The following is a 27,134-nucleotide window of genomic DNA, read 5'->3' as shown; positions in this document are numbered from 1 at the left end:
TTCTGCATCTGTCTCCTCTAAGCCCGGGGGAGTCTTAAGGGCTAGGACTGGGCCTGATTTATCATCTGAACCCAGAGCCGGGCCCAAAGGCACACAAGGGGAGGGGGGGTTGATGAATAAGAAAACTATCTGGAACAAAGCCCCTGGAGAGTGCTTTGAGCCCTTGCGGGAAGCCAGGCCTCCCCTGAGCTGTATAATGGACCTTAGAGGCCTGTCCCTGCTCCCTGAGCCCCTTTCCTCATCTGCACAAAGGGCCTGAGGACCCCTCCGGACGGAGCTGGCATGAGGAGGAAACCAAGTCAGATACATGACGCTCGCCCTAGGGAAGGCTTGGCAGGGGGCGGGCTCGGCCCCGCCTCACCCGCAGACAGCTGTACATGCAGATGGACATCCAGTTGGTGAGCATCTTCTCAACCACGGACTCCGTGCGCCGCAGCATGAGCTTTGGGTTCTTGGCGGCCGAGGCGTCGATGAGGTCCACCAGCAGCTCCTTCATGATGCCCGTGTAGTACTCCAGCTTGCCGTGGAGCGCGATGGTCAGCAGGGAGGCCAGGCTGCACCTGCGGGGGGCGCGGGGCATCAGCACCGGGCCCGGGATCCGCAGCGTGTGTGGTGTGGGGCTCCGGCGCTGCCTCATGGACCTGGCGGCCCCAGGTATGTCTGTGTGGGTGAACGCAGCTCACACCCACCCGGAGAAAGGGCCACCTTCTCTAACGGCCACAGCAACCACCGTGCCTGTGGGCTCCTATCTTGGGCAGCCAGGCCCAGGAAAGGGAGGCATGTGAGGGCCCGGTCCTGGGTGGATGCCTACTGCCCAGCAGGCAAGGCGATTTGCAAACTGTCCCGGGCTTGGGTCTGGCCAAGCCAAGCCAGGACAGGCTGTGTGGCCTCCAGCGGGCCCCTGTCCCTCTCCCAGAGCCTCGCAGCCTGACCTGTCACGCACTGCAAAGTCTTTCTGCTGCTCCAGCGCATGCACGAAGACAATGAGGAAGTGCTTGTTGTTGAGCAACGAGGAGAACAGGCTGATCCCCTCTTCCATGTTGGGCCGGCAGCTCTCCGGGATCTGCGGAAGCAATCGGTGCTGTCCACAGGGGTCTGGCGCCTCTGCCTGGCCTCGGAGCCAGCACTTATAATGCCCTGAATGGCTCTTTGAATGCCTCCTGGAATGGGAAGCTCACCACCTTTTCATGACAGATGTCTCTTACCTCCCCATGATTGGGAATAATGGCTCAGTTGAGTTGAAAAGGGGGGCTCAGAGAAGGTCAAGGGTACCTGGAGGTAACCCAGAGTCCCCGTGCCTAGGACCCTCTTGCTTTCCATTCTCTAGGCAGCAGTGGAGTGGGATGTCCAGAAAGGCCCAATCCTCTCCGCTCGCCACCTGGCTTGGGGTCAGCACTTCTAACACCCTGAATGGTGTTATACCTTGAATGCCTCCTGGGATGGAGGACTCAGTGTCTTCCAGTGACTGACTCCTCCCAACTCCCCGTGATTAGTATCAATGGATCAGATGAACAGGAAAGTGAGGCCCAGAGAGGGGTGGGGTGCCTCTGAGGCAGCCCTGTGTGTATATGCACGCACGTGCATGGGGTACTCACCTTCCACTCTCCCAGCAGTGGGTGGGTCTCCTGCACCGTGGAGCTGCCCTGGGCATTGAGGGTCTGGGAGGGCAGTACATAACGTTCTTCATAGAGGGAGGAGCACTGTAGGGGTAGACCACCCCCCAGCATCTCAGCAGGGCTGCAGTCTCCCCTGACTGGCATGCAAGGGCCGCTCAACAAATGCAAAGGGTTACCTTGTAAAGGAAGAAGGGGCAACAGGCCATGCCCAGGGGCCTTAGGAATCCAGAGAAGCAGGGAGGGCTGGCCCAAGGGGCTTCGTGGGGGAAAAGGAAGGAGCAGAACCTCATGATGCAAGGTGTGCAATGCAAGAGGGCATGAGGCTTAAGAGGAAGCAAAAGAAGCTGAGCACGGAGTGGGAGAAAGAGCAGAGAGGCCAGCAAGGACCACGGTATGGCCTTGTTAGGGCAGCTGCATGGTGAGCAGTGTGGAGAGGGCAAGAGGCAGGTCACTGGCCACCAGCATAAATGCTCTGGCCAGGCAGGGAAGGCGGGGACAAGGAGGTAGCCCCTGGAACACAAAGAGGGGTGGGAGGCTTGAGGCAGAGTCCAGAGGGCAGGAGAAGGGAATGTAGAGACCAAAAGCCTGGCTGGGAAGGGACCCAGTGCTGAGAGAGGTAGGTGGGGCACCGGGGGCCTAGGGGAGCCTGGGCCACCCCTGCTCGCCCCCTCAGTGAAAGGACAGGCAGGCCCTACACCCCAGGAGGAGAGTGGGGCTAGTAGCTGGCTTCCGTATGGACAATCAAACATCAGACGAGTAGAGAAGAAAAGTGAGGGGAAAAACTGGGCCCCCTCCCTTGGCAGGTGAGGGCAGGTGGGCAAGGCTGCTGTGAGCGTGCATGAAGGTTATGCACTGCTCAAGGGGACCACGTGGCACCACGTTTTCCCATCTGCTTAAAAATGCCCTCTAGGTTGGCATGGCTCAGAAAGAGATCGAGGAGCCCCTGAGGTGGCTGGCAAGGGTGCGGGCTGACCTTAGGGAAGAAGGTGCGGGTCACAAAGTGCTTATACTCCAGGAAGGGGATGCCCTGGCTGCGGTTCAGCTCCTTGGTCAGATCAGTCATGTCCGTCTGCAGCTCGGCAAAGCCTGGTGGATTGGCAGGGAGCTGGGAGTAGCTCTGGAACCCATTGCCCAGTCGGCAAAGCCAAGGTCCACAGCCCCGCCTGGGCCGCACCCCACTACCTTTCCGGATTTCCTCTCGGATCTGAGATTCCATCTCCTCCATCTGCAGCAGAGTCTTCTGCCAGTAGCGCTCCGCACGGCGGCTCTTAGTGCAGAAGACGAACAGGGCTGCGGGCAGCAGAGAGACAGGTCAGGCCTGGAAAGCCCTTCGGAAAACACTGGTTGACACGTGCAGTGCACAGGGCCCGGGCCTGGAGGGACAGGTCCTGCTGGCTTCCTCTCCACCTCCTCTGGGCGGGGTGTGGAAGGCGGACGGGTGCCCTCAGCCTGCAGTCGTCCCCTCCTACCGGGGAAAGGGTTGGGGAACACCCAGGAAAATAATCCTGACGTCCCATTCTTATAAAAAGAAGTACGTGTGTTTTAAAATAGCGGTAAACATTATAAAATAAAGATAGTGGGTCAAATACTTATAAAGCAAGTATAAAGGGTAAGACAAAGGTAGTAAAATTAATTAAAATATGATAATTAGTTAAGATACATAAAATCAACATGTAAAATGTGATCATCAAAAATATAAAATCCTGGGGGGATGTGCTTGGGTCTTGGTTTAAGCGTCCAACTCTTGGTTTCGGCTCAGGTCATGATCTCAGGGTCGTGAGATTGAGCCCCATATCGGGCTCCGTGCTCATTGAGGAGTCTGCTTGAGATCCTCTCTCTCCCTCTGCCTTTCCTGCTCTCTTTCTCTAAAATAAATAAATAAATCTTAAAATATATATATATATTTTATTTATATATATATAAAATGGGGGAGTAAAAAGATAAAGCTCTGGAATGTGTTCAAAATTAACTTACTATCAGCTTAAAAGAGACTATTATATACATAAGATATTATATGTGAACCTCACGGTAACCACAAAGAAAAAACATATAAAATACACAAAAGAAAAAAAAAATCTAAACATACCACTAAAGAAAACTATCAAACCACAGGGAAGAGAGAGAAGAAGAAAGGAACAGAGAGAAACTACTAAAACAGCCAGAAAACAATTAATGAAAAGACAGTAAGTACACACCTATCAATAATTACTTTAAATATAAATGGACTGATTTCTCCCATCAAAAGACATAGGGTGGATGAGTGGATTAAAAAAAAAAAAACAAAAAACCCATCTATAGGCTGCCTACAAGAGACTCACTTCATATCTAAGGACACGCACAGACTGAAAGTAAGGGTGGAAAAACATGTTTCATATAAATGGAAATGAAAAAAAAGCTGGGGTAGCAATACTTACATCAGACAAAATAGACTTTAAAATAAAGACTGTAATAAAAGACAAAGAAGGACACTACATAATGATAAAGGGGTCAATCTGATAAGAGAATTATAACATTTGTAAAGATCAATGCACTGAACATACCTAAACATACAAGGCAAATATTAACAGGCCTAAAGGGAGAAATAGACAGCAACACAATAAGAGTAGGGGACTTTAACACCCCACTTACATCAATGGATAGATCACCCAGACAGAAAATCAATATGGAAACATCATCCTTAAATGACACATTGGACCAGATGAACTTAACAGATACATACAGAACATTCCATCCAAAACCAGCAAAATACACATTCTTTTCAAGTGCACATGGAACATTCTCCAGGATACGTCACACATTAGGCCACAAAACAAGCCTCAATAAATTTAAGAAAATGAAGTAATATCAAACATTTTTTCTGACCACAACAGTATGAAACTAGAAATTAATTACAAGAAGAAAATGGGAAAAGGCACAAACATGTAGAGACTAAACAACATGCTACTGAACAACCAATGGGTAAATGCAGAAGTCAAAGAGGAAATAAAAAAATACATTGAGACAAATGAAAAAAAAAAAAACCACAGTCCAAAATCTTTGGGACACAGCAAAAACCATTCTAAGAGGGAAGTTCACAGTGATACCTCAGGAAACAAGAAAAGTCTCAAATGATCTAACTTTAAAGGAAGTAGAAAAAGAAGAACAAAACTCAAAGTTAGGAGAAGGAAGGAAATAAAGATCAGAGCGGAAATAAATGAAATACACTAAAAAGTAATAGAAAAGATCAACAAAACCAAGAGCTGGTTCTTTGAAAAGAAACAAAATTGACAAACCTTTATCCAGATTCATCAAGACAAAAAAGAGGACTAAATTAAATCAGAAATGAAAATAGAGAAATTATAACCGATACCACAGAAATACAAAAGACAAGAATACTATACAGTCATATACCAACAAATTAGACAATTTGGAATAAATGGGCAAATTCCTAGAAATATACAATCTTCTAAGACTGAATCATGAAATAGGAAATCTGAATACACTGACTGCTAGTAATGAAATTAAATCAGTAATCAAAAAAGTCCCCTAAAACAAAAGTCCAGGTCCAAATGGCTTCACTGGTGAATTCTATCAAACATTTAAAGAAGAGTTAAGGGGCGCCTGGGTGGCTCAGTCGTTAAGCAACTGCCTTCGGCTCAGGTCATGGTCCCAGGGTCCTGGGATCGAGCCCCACATCAGGCTCCCTGCTCAGCGGGAAGCCTGCTTCTCCCTCTCCCTCTCCCTCTCCCCCTGCTTGTGTTCCCTCTCTCGCTGTGTGTCTCTCTCTCTGTCAAATAAATAAATAAAATCTTAAAAAAAAATAAAGAAAGAAGAGTTAATACCTATCCTCTTGACATAACCCCAAAAATTAAAGAGGAAGGAACATTTCCAAACTCATTTATGAAGCCAGCATTACTCTCATACTAAAACCAGGCAGAGACACTACAAAAAAAAAAAGAGAAAAATATCACTGATGAACAAAGGTGCAAAAATCTGCAAAAAAATATTACCAAACCAAATTCAACAATACATTAGAAGGATCATACACCATGACCAAGTAGGATTCATTGCAGGGACAAAAGGATGGTTTGACATCCACAAATCACACAACGTGATACACCACATTAACATAAAATTGAAGGCTAAAAATCATATGATCATCTAAATAGATGCAGAAAAAGAATTTGACAAAATTCAATATCTATCTATGATAAAAACTCTCAACAAAGTAGGTATATAGAGGGAATGTACCTCAACACAATAAAGGCCATATAGGATGGATCACAGCTAATATCAAACTCAATGATGTAAAACTGAAAGTGTTTCCTCTAAGATCAGGAAGGATGCCCATTCTCACCAATCTTGATCAACATAGCATTTAGAAGTCGTAGCCACAGCAATTAGGCAAGAAAAAGAAATAAAAGGCATCCAAATTGGAAAAGAAGAAGTAAAACTGTCACTGTTTGCAGGTGATATAATATATGCAGAAAACCCTAAAGACTCCACCAAAAAACTATTACAACTACTAAACAAATTCAGTCAAGTCGCAGGGTACAATATTAATACACAGAAATCTACTGTTTCTATACACTAATAAAGAACTATTCAGAAAGAGACATAAAACAATATCATTTACAATTGCATCAAAAAGAATAAAATACCTAGGAATAAATTTAATCAAGGAGGTAAAAAACGTGTACTCTGAAAACTAAAAGACATTGATGAGAAAAATTGAAGATGAAACAAAAAAATGGGAAGTTATACCCTGCTCCTACATTAGAAGAATTATTGTTAAAATGCCCATACTGCCCAAAGCAATCTATATATATGTGCTGCCGAAGTGAGCACCCAAAGCAATCTATAGATTCAATGCAATCTCTATCAAAATACCAGTGGCATTTTTCACAGAACTAGAATAAGTAATCCTAAAATGTAAATGGAACCACAAAAGACCCCAAATAGCCAAAGCAATCTTGAGAAAGAAGAACAAAGCAGGAGGTATCATGGTCCCAGATTTCAAACTATATCACAAAGCTATTAAAATCAAAACAGTATGGTACTGGCATAAAACCAGGCACAGAGATCAATGGACCAGAATAGAGTCTATAAATAAACTCATACTTACATGGCCAATTAATCTTCAACAAAGGAAGCAAGAATACACAAGGGGGAAAAGACAGTTTCTTCAATAAATTTGTTGGGAAATCTGGACAGCCACATGCAAAAGAATGAAATTAGACCACTTTCTTACACCATATACAAAAATAAAGTCAAAATGAATTAAAGACTTAAATGGGAGGCTTGAAACCATAAAACTTTTAGAAGAAAACATAGGCAGTAAGCTTTTGGACATCGGTCTTAGCAGTATTTTTTTTGGATCTGTCTCCTCAGGCAAGGGCAGCAGAAGCAAAAATAAACAAATGGAGTACATCAAACTAAAAAGCTTTTGGATGGCAAAGGAAACCATCCACGAAACAAAAAGGCAACCTACTAAATAAATGGAAGACAATACTGGCAAACAATATATCCAATAAAACGTTGATATCCAAAATATATAGACTCATACAACTAAAAAACAATCAATCTGATTAACAAATGGGCAGAGGACCTAAATAGACATTTTTCCAAAGAAGACAGGCAGATGGACAACAGACACATGAAAAGATGCTCATCATCACTAATCATCAGGGAAATGCAAATCACAACCACAATGGGATATCACTTCACACCTGTCAGAATGGCTGGTATCAAAATGACAAGAAATAACAAGTGTTGCTGAGGCTGTGGAGAAAAAGGAACCCTGGTAAACTGTTGGTGGGCACGTAAATCAATGTAGCCATCATACTGTGGAAAACAGTATGGAGGTTCCTCAAAGATTAAAAACGCAACTGTCCTAGGACCCAGCAATTCCACTTCTGGGTACTTAATTGAAGAAAATGAAATAACTAATTTAAAAAGATACATGCATCTATATGTTCACTGCAGCATTATTTATAATAGCCAAGACATGTAAGCAACCCAAGTGTCCACGGATAGATGAATGGATAAAGAAGATGCGGTGTATAGATACAATGAAATGTTACTCAGCCTTGAAAAAGAATGAAATCTGGCCATTTGTGACAACATGGAAGGACCTAGAGGGTATTATGCTATGAAGTCAGACAGAAAGACAAATGCTATGTGATTTCACTTACATGTGAAATCTAAAAAAACAAAACAGAAACAGACTCATAGATACAGAGAACAATCTGGTGGTTGACAGAGGGGGGCTGTGGGGGATTGGATGAAATAGGTAAAGGGAATTAAGAGGTATAAACTTCCACTTATAAAATAAATAAGCCTCGGGGACCTAATGTACAACATAGGGAATATAGTCAATAACATTGCAATATCTTTGTAAGGTGACAGAAGGTAACTGTATAAAAATATTGAATCACTATGTTGTGCACCTGAAACTAATATAATACTGTATGTCAATTATAATTCAATACAAAAATAGGGGTAAACAGTGACTTTCCCTGGTTGAGAGAATTATGGGTGATTTTTGTTCTCTTTCTGTTTTTTTATCAGTTTCAATTATTTCCACAATGACCAGGTGTTAACTTGTGAAACATTTAAAAGATCAAAAAATTATGAAACATTTAAAAGATTACACAGCAGGGGAACCCTCTTACACTGTCAGTGGGAATGCAAATTGGTACAGCCACTTTGGAAAACAGTGTGGAGGTTCCTCAAAAAATTAAAAATAGAGCTACCCTATGACCCAGCAATTGCACTACTGGGTATTTACCCCAAAGACACAGATGTAGTGAAAAGAAGGGCCATATGCATCCCAGTGTTCATAGCAGCAATGTCCGCAATAGCCAAACTGTGGAAAGAGCCGAGATGCCCTTCAACAGATGAATGGATAAAGACGATGTGGTCCATATATACAATGGAATATTACTCAGCCATCAGAAAGGATGAATACCCAACTTTTACATCAACATGGATGGGACTGGAGGAGATCACGCTAAGTGAAATAAGTCAAGCAGAGAAAGTCAATTATCATATGGTTTCACTTATTTGTGGAACATAAGGAATAGCATGGAGGACATAAGAAGGAAGGGAAAAATGAAGGGAGGGAAATCGGAGGGGGACACGAACCATGAGAGACTATGGACTCTCAGAAACAAACTGAGGGTTCTAGAGGGGAGGGGGGTGAGGGGATGGGTTAGCCTGGTGATGGGTATTAAGGAGGGCATGTTCTGCATGGAGCACTGGGTATTATACACAAACAATGAATCGTGGAACACTACATCAAAAACTAATGTTGTAATGTATGGTGACTAACATAATAAAATAAAATAAAAATATATTTATTATTATTTTTTAAAGATTTTATTTATTTATTTGACAGAGAGAGACACAGCGAGAGCAGGAACACAAGCAGGGGGAGTGGGAGAGGGAGAAGCAGGCTTCCTGCCGAGCAGGGAGCCCGATGTGGGACTCGATCCCAGGACCCTGGGATCATGACCTGAGCCGAAGGCAGACGCTTAACGACTGAGCCACCCAGGCGCCCAATAAAAATATATTTTAAAAAAAGATTACACAGCAATATTACATCATAATCCCTTTCTGGGGTGGGGAATGGGGAAATCTCACACACACACACACACACACACATGCAGCCGACCTTTGAACAACTGGGTTTAAACTGTGTGGGTCCATTTGGATGCAGATTTTTAAAAAATAAATACAGTAAGAACCGTAAATGTATTTTTTCTTCCTTCTGATTTTCTTTTTTTTTTTTTAAGATTATTTTATTTATTTGAGAGAGGGAGAGAGAGCGCATGTGCAGGAGCAGGGGGGAAGAGCGGCAGGCAGAGGGAGAAGCAGGCTCCCCACTGAGCAGGGAGCCCGATGCGGGGCTCGATCCCAGGACCCTGAGACCATGACTTGAGCTGAAGGCAGACGCTTAATGACTGAGCCACCCAGGTGCCCCTCTTCCTTATGATTTCTTTGATGACACTTTCTTTTCTCTAGCTTACTTTATTGTAAGAATGCAGTATGTAATACATATAACATATAAAATATGTGTTGAGTGTTTAGTTATCAGTACTTAAGTTTTGGGGGAATCAAAACTTATCTGTGGACTTCTGACTGTGCGGGGGTCAGCGCCCCTAACCCCCACGTTATTCAAGAATCAACTGTATCACTTTCATAACCACTATTTTAAGAGTGGGGTAGCCTACCAAATATGTAGGTTAATCTTCCCTGAACAACCCTCTTTTAAGTGCCCTCAGTAGCTCCTTATTACCTAGAGGACAAGGTTCCAAGTTCCTCTGCCAAGCACCCAGGGCCCACAGCCCAGACTCGGTGCGCCCCCCAGCCTCTATCCCCCTCCGCCCACGTGAGCCGGAGCCAGGGCACAGCTGTCAGTGAGTGACCCACCACCAGGCCTTTGCTCAAGCTTGTGTCCCCAGCCCATCGTGCCTTTTCTCCTATCTGCCGCTGTGCAGAGGGGCTGGGACAAGGCGGGGCAGGGCCACCCTCCCAGGCGTCAGGAGGGAAGGGCTCCTTACCAACCACAGAGAGCAGAAGCAGGACACTGCAGATGACGATGGACACAATGATGGCCGTCTCACTGCCCCCCAGCTGCAGCGTGGCGATGGTCTGGTTGAAGTTCCCTACCTGGATCTGTGTGGAGGTGGGTAGAGGGAGCTGTAGCTTCCCTGGCCTTGTGCATTGGCTCCTCTCCTCACTGGCTGTGGGGTCCTGGGCAAGCCCCCTAACCTCTTTGAACCTCAGATGCCATGTCCATAACACAGATAACCATGCCCACCTCCTGGGGATGCCGTGAGGGCTAAATGAGAGGATGCTGGGCAAGGCCGGCCCGAGAGGGGACACTCAGTACAGGGGGTGCTGTTTACTATTACAGCCTGGGAGGAGCCGTGGAGGAGCCAGAGGGCCTAGCTGCTGTCGCCAAGCACCTGGAGGGCTGTTCAAGGAGCCGGGGAGCAGGCAGAGTCTGAGGATTCAGAGGGCACAACTGGGACCGGGGTGTGGGTGAAAGGGAGTTTTCCCGGTCAGAGCCGTCCTGGGCAGCATGAGCTGCCTGGGAGGGAGGGAGCTCCCCACCCCAGGAGGCATGCAAGCAGGTACAGCATAGAAAAGGTCCCACTTCTGGGCCCTCTCTGCCCTCCCCCGGTTTCCCTCCTCTCTGTGACTCTGCATGGTAACTGGCAGCCCAGCCTCTGGGGGGAGCATCAAGTGGACCAGGGGCAACTTCTTATGGCCTCTGAAAGTCCAGCCCCATCAGGCCTATCCGGGCCAATCACTGACCTGAAGCAGGTCACTAAGTTCTTGGGCCTCATCTGTCAAGTGGGGATGTAAAGCTCTGCTTTGCTCCCCTTGCCTCATCCACTGAGCACCAAAATGCTTAGCTCTGACATGCGGGGAAGGGGTAGACACTCAAGCAGATGGGGCAGGGCTGGCGGCCAGGGCCGCCTCCACCTGGGGCGCCCCGTTCACTCACCGTGATGGGCAACTGCCCCTCGGCTGTGCCCAGGGACTCGTTGACCGAGCAGTGGATGACTCTATCCGAGACAATCTGGATGTCACAAGCCACTTGGCCTATCTTGATCCGGTACTCATGGCTCTGGAGCCCCAGGCTGTCCTGCTCCTTCTGCGGGAGCAGAGTGGGGGTGCTCACGGAGGTCCATGGCAGAGCCCGGCCCCACTCACGCCCCCGCCCCGGCACCTGCTGGCACTCACATGGATGACCAGGGTGAGCGGCTCCCCGGGGTGGTGCTTGATCCACTTCTCCCTCTTGGCCGTGGAGAACTGTGGGTCAGGGAGGTAGTCCAGGCGGAACCTGCCGCCCCGCCGCGCCTCCTCGGGGTCCAGCAGCTCCTCGGCCACCGCTACCTCGTCAGCGTAGGCCCGCCCGTTGATGAAGAAGTCCACCGGTGCCGATGCATTGCTCAGAGCCCCCGGGGATGGGCAGGTGATGAGGGTGGAGTTGAGAACCTTGCAGAGCTGGTAGGGGAGGGCCAGGGCCAAGGTTAGGGACGGGCAGACAGACATGGAGAAATGGGGAAGAGATGATTGAGGTTTCAGGAGACAGAGAGAGAGAGAGAGGCAGAGATAGGGGAGATGCAGCAGAGTGAGGCTTGGTCAATCAGGGCCACGGGCTGCTCCCCACCCGCCTTGGCCCCTTGCCCCCTCACCGTGGGCTCCCGGCCGATGTGGTGCACGGCCATGGACACATTCTGCACCATGTGGAAACGCTCGCCAGCCACCGTGATGGTCCTGCCGCCACTGCAGGAGACGGCAAGCCACGTCAGGCCACCCGCAGCCCCGGAGAGCCAGCTCAGCCTGGGGGGCAGGGTGCGGGGTCTCACCTGACGGGGCTGCGGCGGGGACTGATGGCCGTGATGACCGGGTTCTGCATGTACTGGAAGGTGAGGTTGCCGCGCACACAGCCCCGGCGCTCAAAGCGCACGCACACAGACACGGGGGCCGGCAGGGCGCCCTCAGGCACCGTGCACGCGATGCTGGTGTCCGTGCGCCTGCGGAAGGGCGGTGGCATCGTGAGCACGGCCCCCACCTCCCCCTGGTTGCCCCTGCCTGCCCCATCGCCCAGGGCGCAAGCCCGTGCACTTGGCCTGGCTTCCAGGCCTCCTCGACGGGCCCCAGCCTGGGCTTCTAGCCCCTTGCACAGAAACCTGTTGTTTCCATATTCCCGCCACCACACCTTTGCTCAGGCCGTGCTCCCCACCTTCAACCCTCCCTTCTCAGACCCTGCCGCTACTTCCCAGTTTTCTGCCCCATCCCGCATCATCCAGGAAGCCTTCCCAGAGCTCCTCTCTCAACGGCCACCCCTGCTGAGGGGTGGCTCTGAAAGCACGGACTTTCCCCCCAATCTCAGATGTTTCTATTTCCCGTGGGAGTGTCTGCTTTCCCCTGAGGGCTGAGACTGTGCTGGGCTCTTCTTGGTTTCCACAGCAATGCCCATCCTTGGGGCCTGGTACACAGTAAGTGAATAATAAAGACAGAGGCATTTCACCAAGAGGTTGTGGACCCCACCCCTGCCAGCAGACACACCTCTGGGCCAGCCGGAGGATCTCGGAATGTGCACAACCATCACCATTTTCACTGCCGCTGTCACTTATGAAGCACCTACTCTATGCCAGGCACAGAGTACTACTCGTAACTGCTGTTCTTACCAGATGAGGAAACGGAGGCTCAGAGAGGGAGAGGGGTTTGGCCAAGAGGACACAGCCAGTGAGGACCCGAGTAATGCCTGGTGCAAGGATGCCCTCCACCCCTTAGCCCCCAGCCGTCCAGTTGCCCTGGGCTGGGAAGGGTGGCCCAGGCCCCGGGGCTTACACGAGCTCTGTGCAGGGCTCCGTGTCGTTCACCAGGACTTGGAGCTCGGAGCCCACATGGAGGTCGCTCCCGTGGATTGTGATCCTGGTGCCCCCGGCCTTGGGGCCCTTGTCAGGCTCCAGGAATTGGACCAGGGGCAGCTGTGGGGAGGAAGACAGGTGGTCAGGCTTCAGGCTATCCCCCAGGTGTGGGCCTGGTGGGGTGGGCAGGAAGGTGGGCGTGGCCTCCCTTACCACATAGGAGAAGCGCTCCCGTGACTTGCCCTCCTTAGAGGCGTTCACCGTCACCACGTCTGAGAACGCCCCTGGCGCTGGCCCTGTGGCACACACAATCCTGGGGGGAGGCAGCTCTGGTCAGCGGAGCAGCCCGAGGAGCTCAGGGGCTGGGTGTTCTCCCTTGAATAACGCCCCCCAGCACACCCTGAGGGTGTGTGAGCTCCCCACGCCTGCGCTCAGCTACCTGCCCCGCCCGCTCATAGCTGGGGCGGCCACGCGGCCAGAACACCCAACAGCGTCACCCACTTCAAAATACCGAAACCATTCCCTATCAGTTAGAAAACTGCCACCCTGATGCCAGGCTCTTCCCCAGGACTTTCCCACAGTTCTGCAACTATATGAAAAAGGGGCTGGATAAGACCGTCTCTTAGGACCTGAACGTTCTCCAACCATGAGAACGTTGGCCCAGGGGGTAGACTGATGGCCTTTCTGCAAGCTTGCCTTACAGCCCGCCCAGAAGGAAATCCAGCTCACTCCCTGCTTCTCTAGAGCCTCTCTGGGCCAGGCCCCACAGCTGTAGGCCCAGACCCTTGTACCACACAGGCAGCCCCATGCTTTGTTAACCGCAAGGTTTTTGTTGTTTTATTTTTTATCAGCGCAAGGCTTCTGTGGAAGTGCAGTGGTCTAGGGGCACATGGGAGGGCTTCCCGGAGCAGGAGACACTGAAATGGGAACTTGAAGGGTAAAGACGAGTGGCCACAGCAGAAAAGGGCAGGATGCACAGGGAAGGGGGGAATGGCTTGACAAGGTCCAGAAGACCCGGCAGTGGGCCATTTCTGGGGAGCAGCAGGCTGCCGAGGAGGGTGGGATGGCCGAGGGGAGAGGGCAGAACTGTGGCTGGCACTGTTGGGGGCGGGTCGCTAGAGGTCATTCAGAACCACCCCGGGCCCTGCCCACTACTCACTGCTCTGACACCGTGTATCTGTCAGCCAGGGGCTCACAGGCCACGCTGCCAATCCACACGCCATGGGCCACGTCGCTAAGCCGCCGGCCTAGGTTCCTGCCTCGGATGGTCAGCAAGGTCCCGCCGTCCAAGGGGCCACTCAGGGGCTCGATCTGCCAGGTGACAGAGGATGAATGAAGTTCTGAGGCTGGGACTTCAGCAGCTTCCCCCCCCGCCCCACTACTGCACACACCCAGGAGGAGGCAGGACCACGTCCACCTGCTACTCAGGAGAAGGTTCTGGCTCTGAGAGGGTTGGGCCACTGCTCACTTGACGGGTCCCTGGGGCTGCCAGTGAGGGTGTGCATGTGGGTTACTGAGCCCACATGGGTGTGGGGATGTGAGTGTGCACGCACAAAATCAATGAAACTTGGGTGGGTGGGGTCTCCTGGGGACAATGAGGTCCGCTCCCAGTAGCCACGTCTGACCACATGATCCTGCATCCCGGCCAGAGCTAACTGGGCCAGGGAGGGGCACGTCACCCAGGCTAAGCTAACGACAATCCCTCCCTAGGACTTTCTTCCTTAAATCTGAGGCTTGGTGATTACTGCCAACCTGTTACCACCCTATCAGCAAGGTTTCCCTGACCTCACTATAAAAACTAGCCCCGAGCCCCAGCATTTCTCCCACTCCAGCCTCCCCCCTTTACTCTGTTTTTCTCTGTAGCACTTATCTTCTATATGTAAATTATTTATTTCCGTACTTATTACTGCCCACCCTCCTCCCCCACGACCTCATTAGCTCCGTGTTGAGGGTGCTATGTGTTGTGTTCACGGCTGTGTGTCCGGCGCGGAGGGGGCCTGGCCCCCGGCAGGTGCTCAGGTGGTCACCCTGCACGCACACGCTCCGTCATGTGAAGCACAGGGGCCACGGGTCTGAGGGCCCGTGCGGGCTGCTGTGTGTGTTGCACAGGTAGGCACGTGGGTATGACGGGCCTCCGTGGTGGGGGTGCTTACCGCACGGATCTCGGGGGCGGGGCAGGTGCCAGGCAGGGGCTGCAGGGGCCCCCGCAGGCGGCAGCCGTCACTCCACACGCACAGGTGTCCCAGGTCCTCCCGACCCAGGCACTGAGAACAGTCGGGGCTGCCCATGGCACAGTTATAGACCTCCACTGGGAGAGAGATGGAGGCAGCATGAGTCAGCAGCCCCCCCACGACCGAGGTACCCTCAGCACCCTCCCTCTCGCGGTGGCATCCCCCCCAGGAGGTGAGTCCTGGTTCCCCAAGCCCTCCAGGGCCTGCGCTCAGCACAGCACAGTGACAGCCTCATTAAAATCATCCGTCCTCACCATGATTCAATCAGGGGGCGCGCTTTACTAACCCCATTGGACAGGTAAGAGACTGAGGCTCAGAGGGGAGGAACGACTTGCCCAAGGTCCCACAGCCTGTGAGTGCCAGGCCAGGATTCACACCCAGGCCTGAGTGGGTCTGTTTACTCCCCACTGCGGCTCCGGGATGCTGGGGAACCACTGAGCAATGTGGGCTCTGCGGGCACCAGGGCCTCAGACCCTCGGAGTGGCCCAAAGGGAGTGCAGGGAGGGTTCTTCAGGGCCCTGGGTATGCAGGCTGGTTCTGTGGTCTCTCTGGGGCCTTCATGGTGGGGATGTGGGGGGCCCCCATGTCCACCAGGGTATCCGAGGCTCCCCATGGACAGGCTCTTGGGGGATTGATTCAATACATGCAGGAACAGTAAGGACACCAGCTACCATTTGGGGGTGCTAACTACATCCCAGACACAGCTGTAAGATTTGTGTGCATCATCTCAGCAAATCCTCATCAAGCCTTCCAGGAAAGGGCCTGTGCCTCATGTCACCTGGGGAGGATGAGGCTCAGAGGGGGAAGGCTAAGCAAGGGCCTGCCGCTGCACAGCCGTTCACATAGAGAAGTCTGCCCCAGAGTAGCTGCTCAGTGAATAAATAAGTACCAAGCAAGTGACCAAGTACAGAATGGCAAGGCTCGGATCTGAGAACCTGCGTGTTAGGGAACAACACGATGGGACATCTGTGACTGTGTAGTGAGCACTGGCTGAGTCTCCCAAGGTAGAGCCCTACCCATTAAGGCTGAGTCCCCTGTGGCCATATGGGGCAGATGGGGGCCCCCACCTGTCATGGGGTCAGGGCTGTCCAAGAATCGGGCTGGCTGCCCCTTTAGTTGGAGGCTGAGTGGAAACACCTGGCTCTTCTGGGTCGTGTGCAGCTGCAAAAGGACAAGAAAGCATGGGAGGCATGGGTGGTGTCTAGGTCTCTGCTGGGGGAGGGGATGGATGTCCTGGAGAGAGGAGAGGGCAGGGCTGTTGAGGATCGGGGGATCAGAAGGAGGAAGGGAATAAGGTGGGAAGGAAGGAGTACAGCATCTGGACTTGGGCAGGCTGTCCCCCCCCCCCACCCCCCACTGGAGCCACAGCACTCACCACCACTTGGTTGCAGTGTACGGTGGATTCATTCACCCATATGGCTTCAAAGATCTCCTCTGGCCCAAAGCTACATTCTAGGGCTGCACCCTGGGAGACATGGGGGCACTAAGGAAAGTCGGATCAGCACTCATTACCCTCTAGCTCCATCAGCAGCACATCATGGCCTACTGCCCTGAGGAGTGGGCTGAGTGCTTCCTACTTCCAGGCCCCTACCCCCCCTCCCAAATGCCCTTCCTGGCCTTCATGTCCAATGTTTGAGGGAGATGAAGAGTACAGGAACACCTAGAACTTTGGCCTTGTGCTCTCCGTGCCACTAAAAGCCTCACCAACATCCCCCAGTGGCCTAAACCAATGGTTGTTTATTCAGCTCATAAAGTCCCGACTCTTTAGCATGTCTGGCATTCAAGGTTCATCCCAGTGAGACTCCACCTGTTCTTTGAACCTTACAACCCCCCACCTCTGTCCCATAGACTGACGCCCAAGCCATAGCAGGACATTCTTTGACATGGCACGGGCTGCCCTGCCCCTGGGCCTTTGCCCCATCCATTCCTCCTACCCAAACAACTTGTCTCCACTTTAATCACCCAGCAAAACTCAACACAGCCTTCAGAATCCAGTTCAAATGCCGCATGTTCCAAAGACTTCCCAGACCCTCCCCTTAAATCAGGTGGGCACCCCTCATTTGATCATTCACTCATTTAGCAGGGGGTTGGGTGCATGTTAGGGGCTCTGGAAAGTTCCTAAAGCCTGCCCCCACCCTGTACGTTAAGGACCACCCTTATCCCCCTGCCCAGGCCTTGTTTACACTGGTCTCCCCACCCCCTGGGAAGGGTTGGGGTTGGGTCTCAGCCCCTGTGACACCTCCAAGGGCAGTGGGTGGCAGTGAACGAGCTCAGGTTCCACCGGTTTGAATCCCAAGCTCTGCTACTTCCTAGCTGTGCAACCCTGTGCTAGTGGCTCTCCTCTCTGAGCCTTGGTCTCCTCAACTGAGCAGTAGAAACAGGCTTCCCTACTCTGTAGGGTTGCTGGGGAAACGGGAGATCATGTATCTTTAGCAGGTTGCACACTGTGGGTAACTAATATATGCTGGCTGGTAGTATGCAGGAGGTGCTCGATACATGTTTGTTGACTAAATAAACAGGACCCGACTCCCCAGCCTCATCTTGCCCAGCACAGGCCTCTGGGGAACGGTATCAATAAATATTCGCTGACTGAACAAATTCAGGTTCCACGTGTGTTAGGCCAGCCTCGTGGCAGGACTTCCTGTTTATGTCCCTGTTGTTAGCAGATGTGACACCCTGAGGAGAACACAGGTCAGCACCCCCCTCCCCCCCTGGCCTGCCCTGTCTCCCCCTTCCCTCTGAAGCTAACACAGGAAGGTGGCTGTTGGGCTCATTTGCCCATGCTGAGCCAGGAGGGGGTCTGTCCTCTTGAGTCTCCGAGGCTCAGGCCTCAGCCACTCGGGACAGCAGGCCCAAGCTATCTTGGGGCTCCCCAGGGGGTTAGGCCCAGCAAACAGGGCTGCTGCAGAGCCAGGCAGGGGGCTATGCCCGCGCCCCACCCCCCGCCACCCGCCCTTCGTGTTCTAGAAGCAGGCCCAGGGCCAGGAGGGCCGGGATCGCTCAGGCACACTGAGGGCAGACACATGTCCCCCGGGAAGCAGCAGCCAGCACCCAAACCCAGGGCCTGGGCCTCCCCCTGCCAGGCTCCCGCAGCCCCAGGGAGCAGCACCTCCATCCATCCAGCCCAGGCACCTTCATGCTCCGGAGGCTCTGTCCCAACGGCTGCAGGGTGCAGTCAGAGGGCGCGGGCCCCTGCCGCTCACAGAGCCCCAGCCCCAGCCACGAGGCTGCCCGACACACCCCAGGTGCCTGGCACATGGCCCCCCACGTGTGACAGCTAGCACAGGCCTCCGCTCCCCCTTGGAAGCAACAGATGGTGACTCCCCAGGAGCTGGGGAGGGGGGAGGGGGACGGCTGGCACACTTCCAGTACTTGTCAACACTTCCCACCCAAGACACTCTTCCAGGAGGGACCCAGAAAGGAGCTGCCGCTCCTCCTCCCCATGCGGGGGTGGGGAGGTAAAGGCAGATTGCAGGGAAGAGCACTGTCTTAGGAGTCCAGGGCTAGGGTGCAAGTCCAGCCCTACGTCATGTACACCTACTTCTCCTTTCTGGGTCTCCTTTTCCCCATCGGAACAATGGGGAATGGGGCAGCACAGGGCCCTCCTTCAGGTAAGACAGGTCAGCCATGAACTGAAGAAGCGTGTCCAGAATCACAGTTCAGCCTAGGGGCGGGGCGGGCAGGACACGGACCAGGTCCACCCGTGGCCTGCAGCCCAGCTCCGTCAGGAGAGCTTCGGAGGGGAGGGGAGTCTGGGGGTCCCGGCCAAAGCATTTCCATACACGGTGGGTCCTGAGCAGAGTTTCCCTCAGGAGCTGTTAGCAACCTGCAGTCCCTTGGGCTGGGCCCTCACCACCCACTTCTCTTTCCTCCAACCCCCTGCAACCACACTGGGGCTTTCTCAAACAGAACCTGGAAACTCAGAGACACAAAACCAAAGTGTGGGTGGAGGGCGCAGAGCGTGGGTCCCCATCCGGGACGGCATTCTCCCCAGCCTTCTGCCCCGCCTGGGCCCGGCCCCCACCTACCTGGAAGGCAGCGTTGGCCAGATGCACTGGGATGCTCTGTGAGCTGCCTGTGGGCATGGGTGCCAGGGGTGAGGGCAAAATCTGAGGGCAGTCCTGAGGGCTCTGCAGTCAAAACACAAGGAGGTGAGGGTGATGCGGGAGAATTTCAGAAGGGACAGGACTCACGGCCACCCCAGCCTACAGCTGCAGCCTACCTCCCCTCCCACACACCATCTCATTTGACCCTCAAGACAAGCCTCTGGGCAGGAGGCTTTATTGGCCCCATTTTACAGATGAGGAAACTGAGGCACAGAGCAATGAAATAAGCAGCCCAGTGATGGAACCAGTGCCCCCGTGGCTGCTCTGGGGCTGGCCCCCTTCCCCATCTCTGGGCCTCATCTTTCCCAGCTATAAAATGTGGGGCTGCACCCACTCTCTGAGACTCGGCTTCCAGACTGACACACATTAAATGATGCAGAAAAAAGAAACCCCAGACTTCTGGATGGCCCGTGGGAAACGGGCTCTGAGGACCTTGGTGCCACCGGGCTCCACACCCTTCCCCACTTCCGCAGGCGAGAGTCACAGCCTCCGGGCAGAGGCGCCAGTCCCCCAGAGAGTCCCGGGGCTGGCCTGGGCATCAGCATTCCCATGTTGGAGGTACAGCCACTGAGGCTGATGGAGCGGGGGGTTACTTCAAAATAGGAAGGAAGTGAGGGAGGGAGTGAGGGAGGGCAGGTGGTGATATACCTGAGGTCAGAGGGCAGAGCTGGTCTTTGAACTCCTATTGTCTGCCCCAGGCCAGAAACAGGCCTGAACCTGAGGCCTGGGGCGAGGGGCAGAGACCAGGGGGCAGGGCTATGCCCACCCTGCCGCCTTAGTGACCTCTCTGAGCTTTACGTCTGGAGCCCCCACCCTGCACTAGGTTCTTCTGACCTGAGGGCCCCGGTGGGCCATGTCCTGCCTCCTCCCACTCCGAGCCCGACCTCCGAGAGCCTGAGAGAGAGGGAGACTGGGGACCCTGCGGCAGTCACACCATACCAAGGCCTGACCACCCTCTAGCCCAGAGGGCTTCCTGCTCTGCCCAAGTCTGGCTGGGGACAGATTTGGAAACACAATGATCCCTGTGTGTCCACCTTGAGGTCACGCAACCAGGGCAACGGCCTCTGGGGATAGAATTTGGAGGCCTCCCTGGAGTCTTTTCTCCTTACTGTTAATCGGACAGGGAGCTCCTCAAGGGGTACCTCAGGGACCCAGCATAACACTGGACCTTGAGGGGATGCCAATGAATGATCACCGGGCCCACACCAGTGGTAGTCACTAGCTCGCACAGCCCTCACTGTGCTCCTGGACAGTTCTGAGCACTCTGCACCGTGTTAATTCACCACATCCCAACTCCCCAACAGCCCTGTGAGGTACGTACAATCATCACACCCATTTTACAGACTAGGAAATCGGGGCACAGAGAAGCAGAGCAGTTTGCCCAAGACGGAATGGGCAGCACCAGAGGCCTCCGAGTTGTCCCGATTGTGTGCTGACCACCAGGCCAGAAACCTTGCCCAGGCCGGCCCGTCTACCCGGGAGCAGCGCCTGGTGCGGGCCGCAGAGGCCTTGGCTGAAACAATAGCACAGGCAGGCCCGGGCGAGGCCTCCTGAGCTGACCGTTCTGCGGGGCTGGGGGGGAGGAGCTCGTGTCCAGCTCAGTGTGAGCACACACAAATCTCTGTCCCTCCGAGCTGCTGTCTGCCGCAGTCTTGTGTGTAAACCCCATGGAATTTCAGAGAATGGAACCCACATGTTTGCAATCAGTCTTCATGGCTCCTGCCAGTTCTGCCTTGCGACTGGCGGGGGGGGCTCTGAGCTCTGTCCTCCCAGCTCCACCCCACCAGTGGGTCGGCGGCAGACAGGAGGGGCTGGGGGGGTGAGGTCGGAGCAGGGGGAGCTTCTACAGGAGGCCCCCCAGAGGGAATGACATGGGACCACCCCTGAGGGCCTCCCATTCTCCTTGATCCTTATCTATGATCCCATGGCCACTTGGAGGCTTGTACCCATTCTACGGAGTGGGACCAACGCTAAGGGTCCTGGCGCCCCTTTGCCCTCCTTCGGTACCTCCCCCCCCAGAGTTGGCTAACCCTCCATGGGGCCAGCTGGAACGTCTGCTGCTAGCCTCCAGCCCCCACCATCTGCCTCCAAGTCTGGCTTGGCCTTTGGGGAACTTCCCCCACAGGCTTGTGGTTTGGGAAGACTGACTCTACTCCCTAGCCCCAGGGATAGGCGGGTGTCCCAGGCCTGCCCTGGCCTCAGCAATTGGTTCAGGGAGCATAAGTGACCCTAGTTCAGCCAGTGAAAGTCAGCTACGGGACTTCTGTAGAACCAATAAGAGACAGAAGCTCTTTTTGTTTTCTGGGGCTGCCAGGAAATCAGGAGCCTGCCTGGAGCTGCTGAGGCTGACTTGGCTACCAAGAGGAGAGGGCCACATGAGCATGAAGCCCACCCAGAGGGGTGGGGAGTCCCGAAAACATGGCAGGAACCCCTGGATCCAGCTGTACCTAAAAGTGACGCACCCCCCAGACTTCACACTCACAAGTCAATTAATTCTGTTGGGGCAAGTCCAGTTTGAACGAGGGTTTCCCCACATGCAACCAAAGGACAGGGGCCTCCCTGTCCCATCCCAAGCCAAGCCATGGACACCTCAGAAAGAGGCTGAGTAGTTTCTGCCCTTTGCTGGAGTGCCACATGGGGCAGAGCCTGCGGGTTCAGGAAACCACGGCCAATTCCCCACACTCCAGCAGAGCTGAGAAGGTGGGACACCAGGAATGAGGACAGATGCTGGGTCAACAGTGCCGGGAGCCACCATCAACCCGATGGGAGCCCAGCGTGTGCTGGTTCACAGAGGGACTCACAGACTCTCTTGCAGTCTCTCCCATGTCCAAGGGTCAAGAACTGATGTCCCAATACATGGCTGGCCCAGGGACCCTGAATCCACCACACCGGGTCCCTTCCTACCTTTCTGTACTGTAACAGCCCCCTAAGCTGTCCCCTGTTCCTACCAAACCACTCTCCCCACTGGCTCCTAATGAAGTTCAGTTTCACAGATGCATCCACGCCTTTGAGGGGGCCTGCCCTCCCATCTCTTCTCCCCTCCTCCACTTTCTCCTTCTGGGGCCCACTAGGAAATGGGAAAGTAACAGGAGACTCGGTCCCCAGCACCTCCCCTGGGACACCTTCCCGGCCTAGCCCAAGCCCTACTCTCTCCTCCCAGTGCTCAAGGGGCACAGACAGATGTGCAAACCTCCCCCGCCCACCACCTGACCAGGAGCATGGCGCCCGCATGGCTAACTGAGATGTAATTAAGTGCCAACTTAAGTATCAGTCAGAGCCTTCTGCAGGCCTGGGGAGGGGGCTGCCTCTTCTCTTGCTAGATTACAATAATCTTCTAAGACAGGCCCTCTCTGTGCTCCCCACCCCAGCTCCTGGCCCCTAGAGCTGCAGACCTGGGGGGGGGACGGTTTATGGGATGCCGCCACAGAAACACCTGCAGACTGGTGAGCTCCTACGCATCTGTCAGGACCCTGCACAAAGGTCCCCTTCCCAGAGAAGGGCTCCCTGGCCCACCCAGCAAAGCGGCCACCAGCTCCGGAGGAGCACAGTGGCCTTTTAGTGAGTACCTACTACGGGCCACGTATGGGGCTACCGCTTCATAGTTGCAGCTCCAGATTCCCTGCACAGCAAAGGAAGGCCATTTTAAAGTAGTAAAATGGGTAATTTGACAGTAAGTAAAATAGGCAATGCGGAAACAGGCACAGAGAGGTTCGGGAGCTTGCCCAGGATCACACAGCCACAACTCACACCTCGGGCTCTTGACTCATGATGGGGAGGGCAGAACTATGCCTAACTGGGTTCTTTCCCAGTGCCTCGTGCAGACTCAGGCATACAAAGGATGCCCAATCAATGCTGAATGAACCGTGTTGAGGCTGGGTCCTCCTCACCCCATCATCCCTGTAGATTAGAGCACAGGACTCAGGCTGCCAACACAAATGCTTTACGTTCACATTCCCTGACTCCCTACTATGTACCAAGCCCTGGGCTTGGGGCTGGAAGATGTGGACCCCAAATGAGAACAGGAGTCCTGGTTGGCCTAGACTGGAAACCTGGGGTCCAATGCAGAGGCCTGGGGGCCTCCCCTACGGTTTGGCCACACAGACTCCCCTGGGCCTCTTCCCCAGTGCCAGAAGCCCCATGTTACTGTGTCGGTCCTTTGAGTTAAGCTCCTGGATGACTCTTTTTCAAAGCAGTTCTGAGGCTCAGGCAGGAGGTGCAGAGACCAGAGGATTCCAGGTGTGGGCCATGGGGCCCCCCCTCTTAGCACCTGCACACTTACCTCTACACCTGCTTGGAGGATTCCTGATGAGATTCTCTGAGCCCAGAGCCAAGAGGCTGGGGCTTCAGATGCTCTAGGGACTGGGGCTGCTTCCCTGGAATACATGCCCAGGGTGACCTCCTCCTATTAGGAACCAGCGCCCCCAGAACGATATTGGCTACCTCAGTTGTACCATCTGGAAAATGGGCAGGAACATCCCCTTCCTGGAGGGAGGAGCCTCAGGCAGCGACTCAGTGCCTTATCCTGACCCCTCACAGCTCTAACACAAGTCAGAGGTCTAGGAGGTGATGAGCTGTGGTCTCAAAACCCTGGCCCCCCCACCCCTGCCCCAATCTAGCCATACCACCTGGCTGAGCATGACAGCCCCAGCCAAAGCCTCAGGAATCCCATTTGGTCATCACTGGACCGAGGCTGGGGTGGCCTTAGAAGCTTTTTGGGCAAAGGCAGAAGGCCACCCTGCGAGTGAACACACCGCAGAAACCAACCAGCCACAAGGTATGTGGCATTTTCATTTGTATTTCCCTCATCCCCCAACTCTCCCCACCACGCCCACCCCAGTGTAATTGATTCAATCCAGCCATTCCAGAGTACCCAGAAGGGCCTGGATCCTGGCCAGCTGTAGAGCTCAAGGGACCACAGAAGCAACAGGACCTGGACACATGTGGTTCCTGAGGCCAGCTCACCTTCTCTGCCCAAGCAATCACCTGCCCCGGGGTCCCCAGCGCCCATGGGGAGACCAAGGTGAGGGCCTTTCAGCCCAATTCCTGATCTGGGGAAGGCAGGAGAACATGGGCCCAAGCCAGAGGGGCTTGGATTCAAGGTCCCAGCCTGGTACTTCCTGGCCTCAGGGACAACTGCCCTGATCCCACGTGGTTGTTGAAAATGTTACAGGTTAAGATTTAAAACTGGCCAGTATCGGGGCACCTGGGTGGCTCAGTCAGTTAAGCATCTGCCTTCAGCTCAGGTCATGATCTTAGGGTCTTGAGATCGAGCCCCATGTTGGGCTCCCTGCTCAGCAAGGAGTCTGCTTGTCCCTCTCCCTCTGCCCCCCACCCCCCACTCATGCTCTTTCTCGCTCTCTCTCTCCTCTCAAATAAATAAAATCTTAAAAAAAAAAACAACAAACTAGCTGGTATCAGCAAAATGTGCAGAAAGGGGCTCTCCTACTGCAGGTGGGAGTTTAAACTGGCTCAGGCTTTCTGGAGGCAGTTGAGTTAAAGGTGTAAAAATATGGCCCCGTTTTCACCCCCAAAGTGCCATTTCTAGAACTGGTCTCCAGGGAATAATCAAGGACACACACCATGCCCTGGCTATATCAGAACACAAGAAAGAAATGGGAAGTGATCAGTATATCCAACAATAGGGGATTGGTTAAATGTGCTGTTATGTGATGAGCCCAGCGCAGCTGTTAGATCTGGTGCCAGGAAGAAAATTTAATGACGTGGAAATGTTCTCAATGTACTAAAAAAAAAAATGGTAATGAAAGAGGCAGAGGGCATCCCCCCAGGCCTAACTTACCACGGGATTGGGGGAGGCCTCACACCGTGACTGGTTGGAGACACAGGCATGCTGCTGGGTGCACCAGAAACAAGGCCACTGTGCCGACAGGCAGCTGGTGCAGCTGGAAGACAAGGGGCCCCTCAGACACTCAGCTCCCCACCCTCACTCCGCCCCCCGCCCCCGGGAACTGGGACCCAAGAAGCAGATCCCAACGCGGGGGGAAAAGGTCTTCTGCATCATCAGGGGCTTGGGCACTCTTAAGATAGTGAGCTCCCTACAATAGGTATGCAAGGAGGAAAGAGACAAGCAGGACCTTTAGGAGACGAAATTAAGTGTGATGAAAGCACTTCTCTCTGCCCCTGCGGCCTGAGTGCTCCCGGAAGCCCAGCGAGGGTTTGCAGCACGGTAAACGAACTGGCAAGCGAACAAGCGAGGGTCCTATCTGCCTCTAGGACACCACCATTTGTCTTCCAAGGGCCTTCCTGGGAGCAGAGACCCTTCCCCGCCCCCCCGCCCACCACCTGGAGGCAAGCGCCCTGACCCACTCACGCCGTGTGCGGATACACTTGTCCAATGCGGCTGCAATTGTAGATGGTGAAATTGGCCCTGACGATATTCCGCCCGTTGACCCTCACAGACATCGCAACAATCACGTGATCTAGAATGGACCCGGGGAACCAGGGAGAGAAGGACAAAGGGGTCGGGGTCTCCACTCGGAGGCTGTGATAGCAGGACCCCCATGCCTGACATTCCACGGTGTGGAATGCCCGGTGAGTGAGGCACTTACCCTGGTGGGGCGGGAACGGCGGGAAGCGGTCCCTCGGCAGGAGGTTGCAGTAGGCGATTTGGTGGCCAAAGGCGGGGCCTGGGACCCGGGCCACGGTGCGGATGTTGTTCCCATAGTCACAGGTCATCTCCAGGCCACTGAGGCTGGGCAGGCTGCCCGAGATCTGCAGGATCATGCCCTGGGGGCCAGGGCCCCTCAGCTGGGGGAGTGGGGAGCAGGCCTTTCCCCTCACGGCCCCACCCCCACCCTAGCAACCCTGGGAGAAGGGGGGCACTGGTGGCCGGGACTCCAGGCCAGGGGGCCATATCCTACCTGGGGCTCTCTAGGCCTCAGTTTCCCCAGCTGCCCAAAGAAACGGCCCACCTGACAGCAGTCGAGGAGGCTTTACATGATCTGGTGCCCGTGACTTCTCTGACCCCCTCCCCTGAGAGTCTCTCAAATCTACCAATCTTTTCTCACCGCAGGGCAATTCCCTTTGCCCAGAACGCTCTTCCCAGAGGCCCAGCTGACTCACCTACTTCAAAGTGTTGCTCAAAGACAACATTTGCAGCACAAGGCCAGCTCCGACCTGGTCTAAAACATCAGTGATCCCCTCCCCCCCCCCCCCCCCCCCGTTCTCCACCCCTCTCTCTTCTGCTTCCCTTTTCACAATCATACTTTTCCCCCTGTCTTGGCAGCCTACCTTGCCTATTCCCTCAGCCCCCACAAGCAGCTGCTCAAGGGCCAAGACTTTGTCCCCAGAGTCCAGAACTGCACTTAACACATAGTAGGTGCTCAAGAATACATTTGATGAATGAATACATGAATGGAATGAATGGATAGATGGACAAACCTATGCCCAGTCCGCCTGATGAGATAAAGCATGTGAAGGACTCTGTGATACATGATAATGGGGAGAGGGGTGCAGAGGAGCCCCAGGCCCCATCTGGCCCTTTAGAACCACCATCTCTCCCTGTTGATGGATGAGGGTACCCAGCCTCAGAGAAGTCACTGAGGGCAGGGCTGTCTGTCCCTCAGCCCCTGCCCCATACCGCCCACTATAGCAGCTCCAGGCCTCCACACTGCAGATTCATCTGAGAACAAGCAATAGTGGCCTGGCACTTGGTGGCCCCTCTGCCGCTTCCCTGTACTGGGGCCGGGAAGAGGGGGGGCTGGGGACTCACTCTCCTTCTACCCTCCAACTTGCGCCCTCCCTCCTGAGACTCTAAAGCCTGCCCACTTGAGTTCAAATCCCAGCTCCCCT

General features: G+C 53.6%; 1 protein-coding gene across 3 annotated transcripts in view; it reads right to left on the bottom strand.

The window, feature by feature from the left end:
- PLXND1 (plexin D1) overlaps positions 1–27,134 on the bottom strand; it is a 59,038-nt gene that overhangs the window by 9,620 nt on the left and 22,284 nt on the right. Inside the window, exons 6-25 of one of the 3 annotated variants that reach the window (XM_036073607.2) lie at positions 25,892–26,069; positions 25,654–25,762; positions 25,123–25,225; positions 19,248–19,349; positions 16,595–16,702; positions 16,287–16,380; positions 15,142–15,296; positions 14,148–14,299; positions 13,202–13,301; positions 12,969–13,108; positions 11,981–12,148; positions 11,807–11,897; positions 11,352–11,615; positions 11,113–11,262; positions 10,160–10,274; positions 2,799–2,906; positions 2,590–2,702; positions 1,596–1,700; positions 933–1,063; positions 362–560 (exon numbers count right to left, since the gene is read on the bottom strand). In XM_036073607.2, the coding sequence (XP_035929500.2) occupies positions 362–560; positions 933–1,063; positions 1,596–1,700; positions 2,590–2,702; positions 2,799–2,906; positions 10,160–10,274; positions 11,113–11,262; positions 11,352–11,615; positions 11,807–11,897; positions 11,981–12,148; positions 12,969–13,108; positions 13,202–13,301; positions 14,148–14,299; positions 15,142–15,296; positions 16,287–16,380; positions 16,595–16,702; positions 19,248–19,349; positions 25,123–25,225; positions 25,654–25,762; positions 25,892–26,069 (2,685 nt within the window). The remainder of the gene's footprint in view (positions 1–361; positions 561–932; positions 1,064–1,595; positions 1,701–2,589; positions 2,703–2,798; positions 2,907–10,159; positions 10,275–11,112; positions 11,263–11,351; positions 11,616–11,806; positions 11,898–11,980; positions 12,149–12,968; positions 13,109–13,201; positions 13,302–14,147; positions 14,300–15,141; positions 15,297–16,286; positions 16,381–16,594; positions 16,703–19,247; positions 19,350–25,122; positions 25,226–25,653; positions 25,763–25,891; positions 26,070–27,134) is intronic. The other 2 variants (XM_036073609.2, XM_036073608.2) reach the window with 2 other exon arrangements.

This window comes from Halichoerus grypus, chromosome 1 (genome assembly GCF_964656455.1).
Source record: "Halichoerus grypus chromosome 1, mHalGry1.hap1.1, whole genome shotgun sequence".
Lineage (NCBI taxonomy): Eukaryota > Metazoa > Chordata > Mammalia > Carnivora > Phocidae > Halichoerus > Halichoerus grypus.
This window is presented reverse-complemented; position numbering and strand designations above follow the sequence as displayed.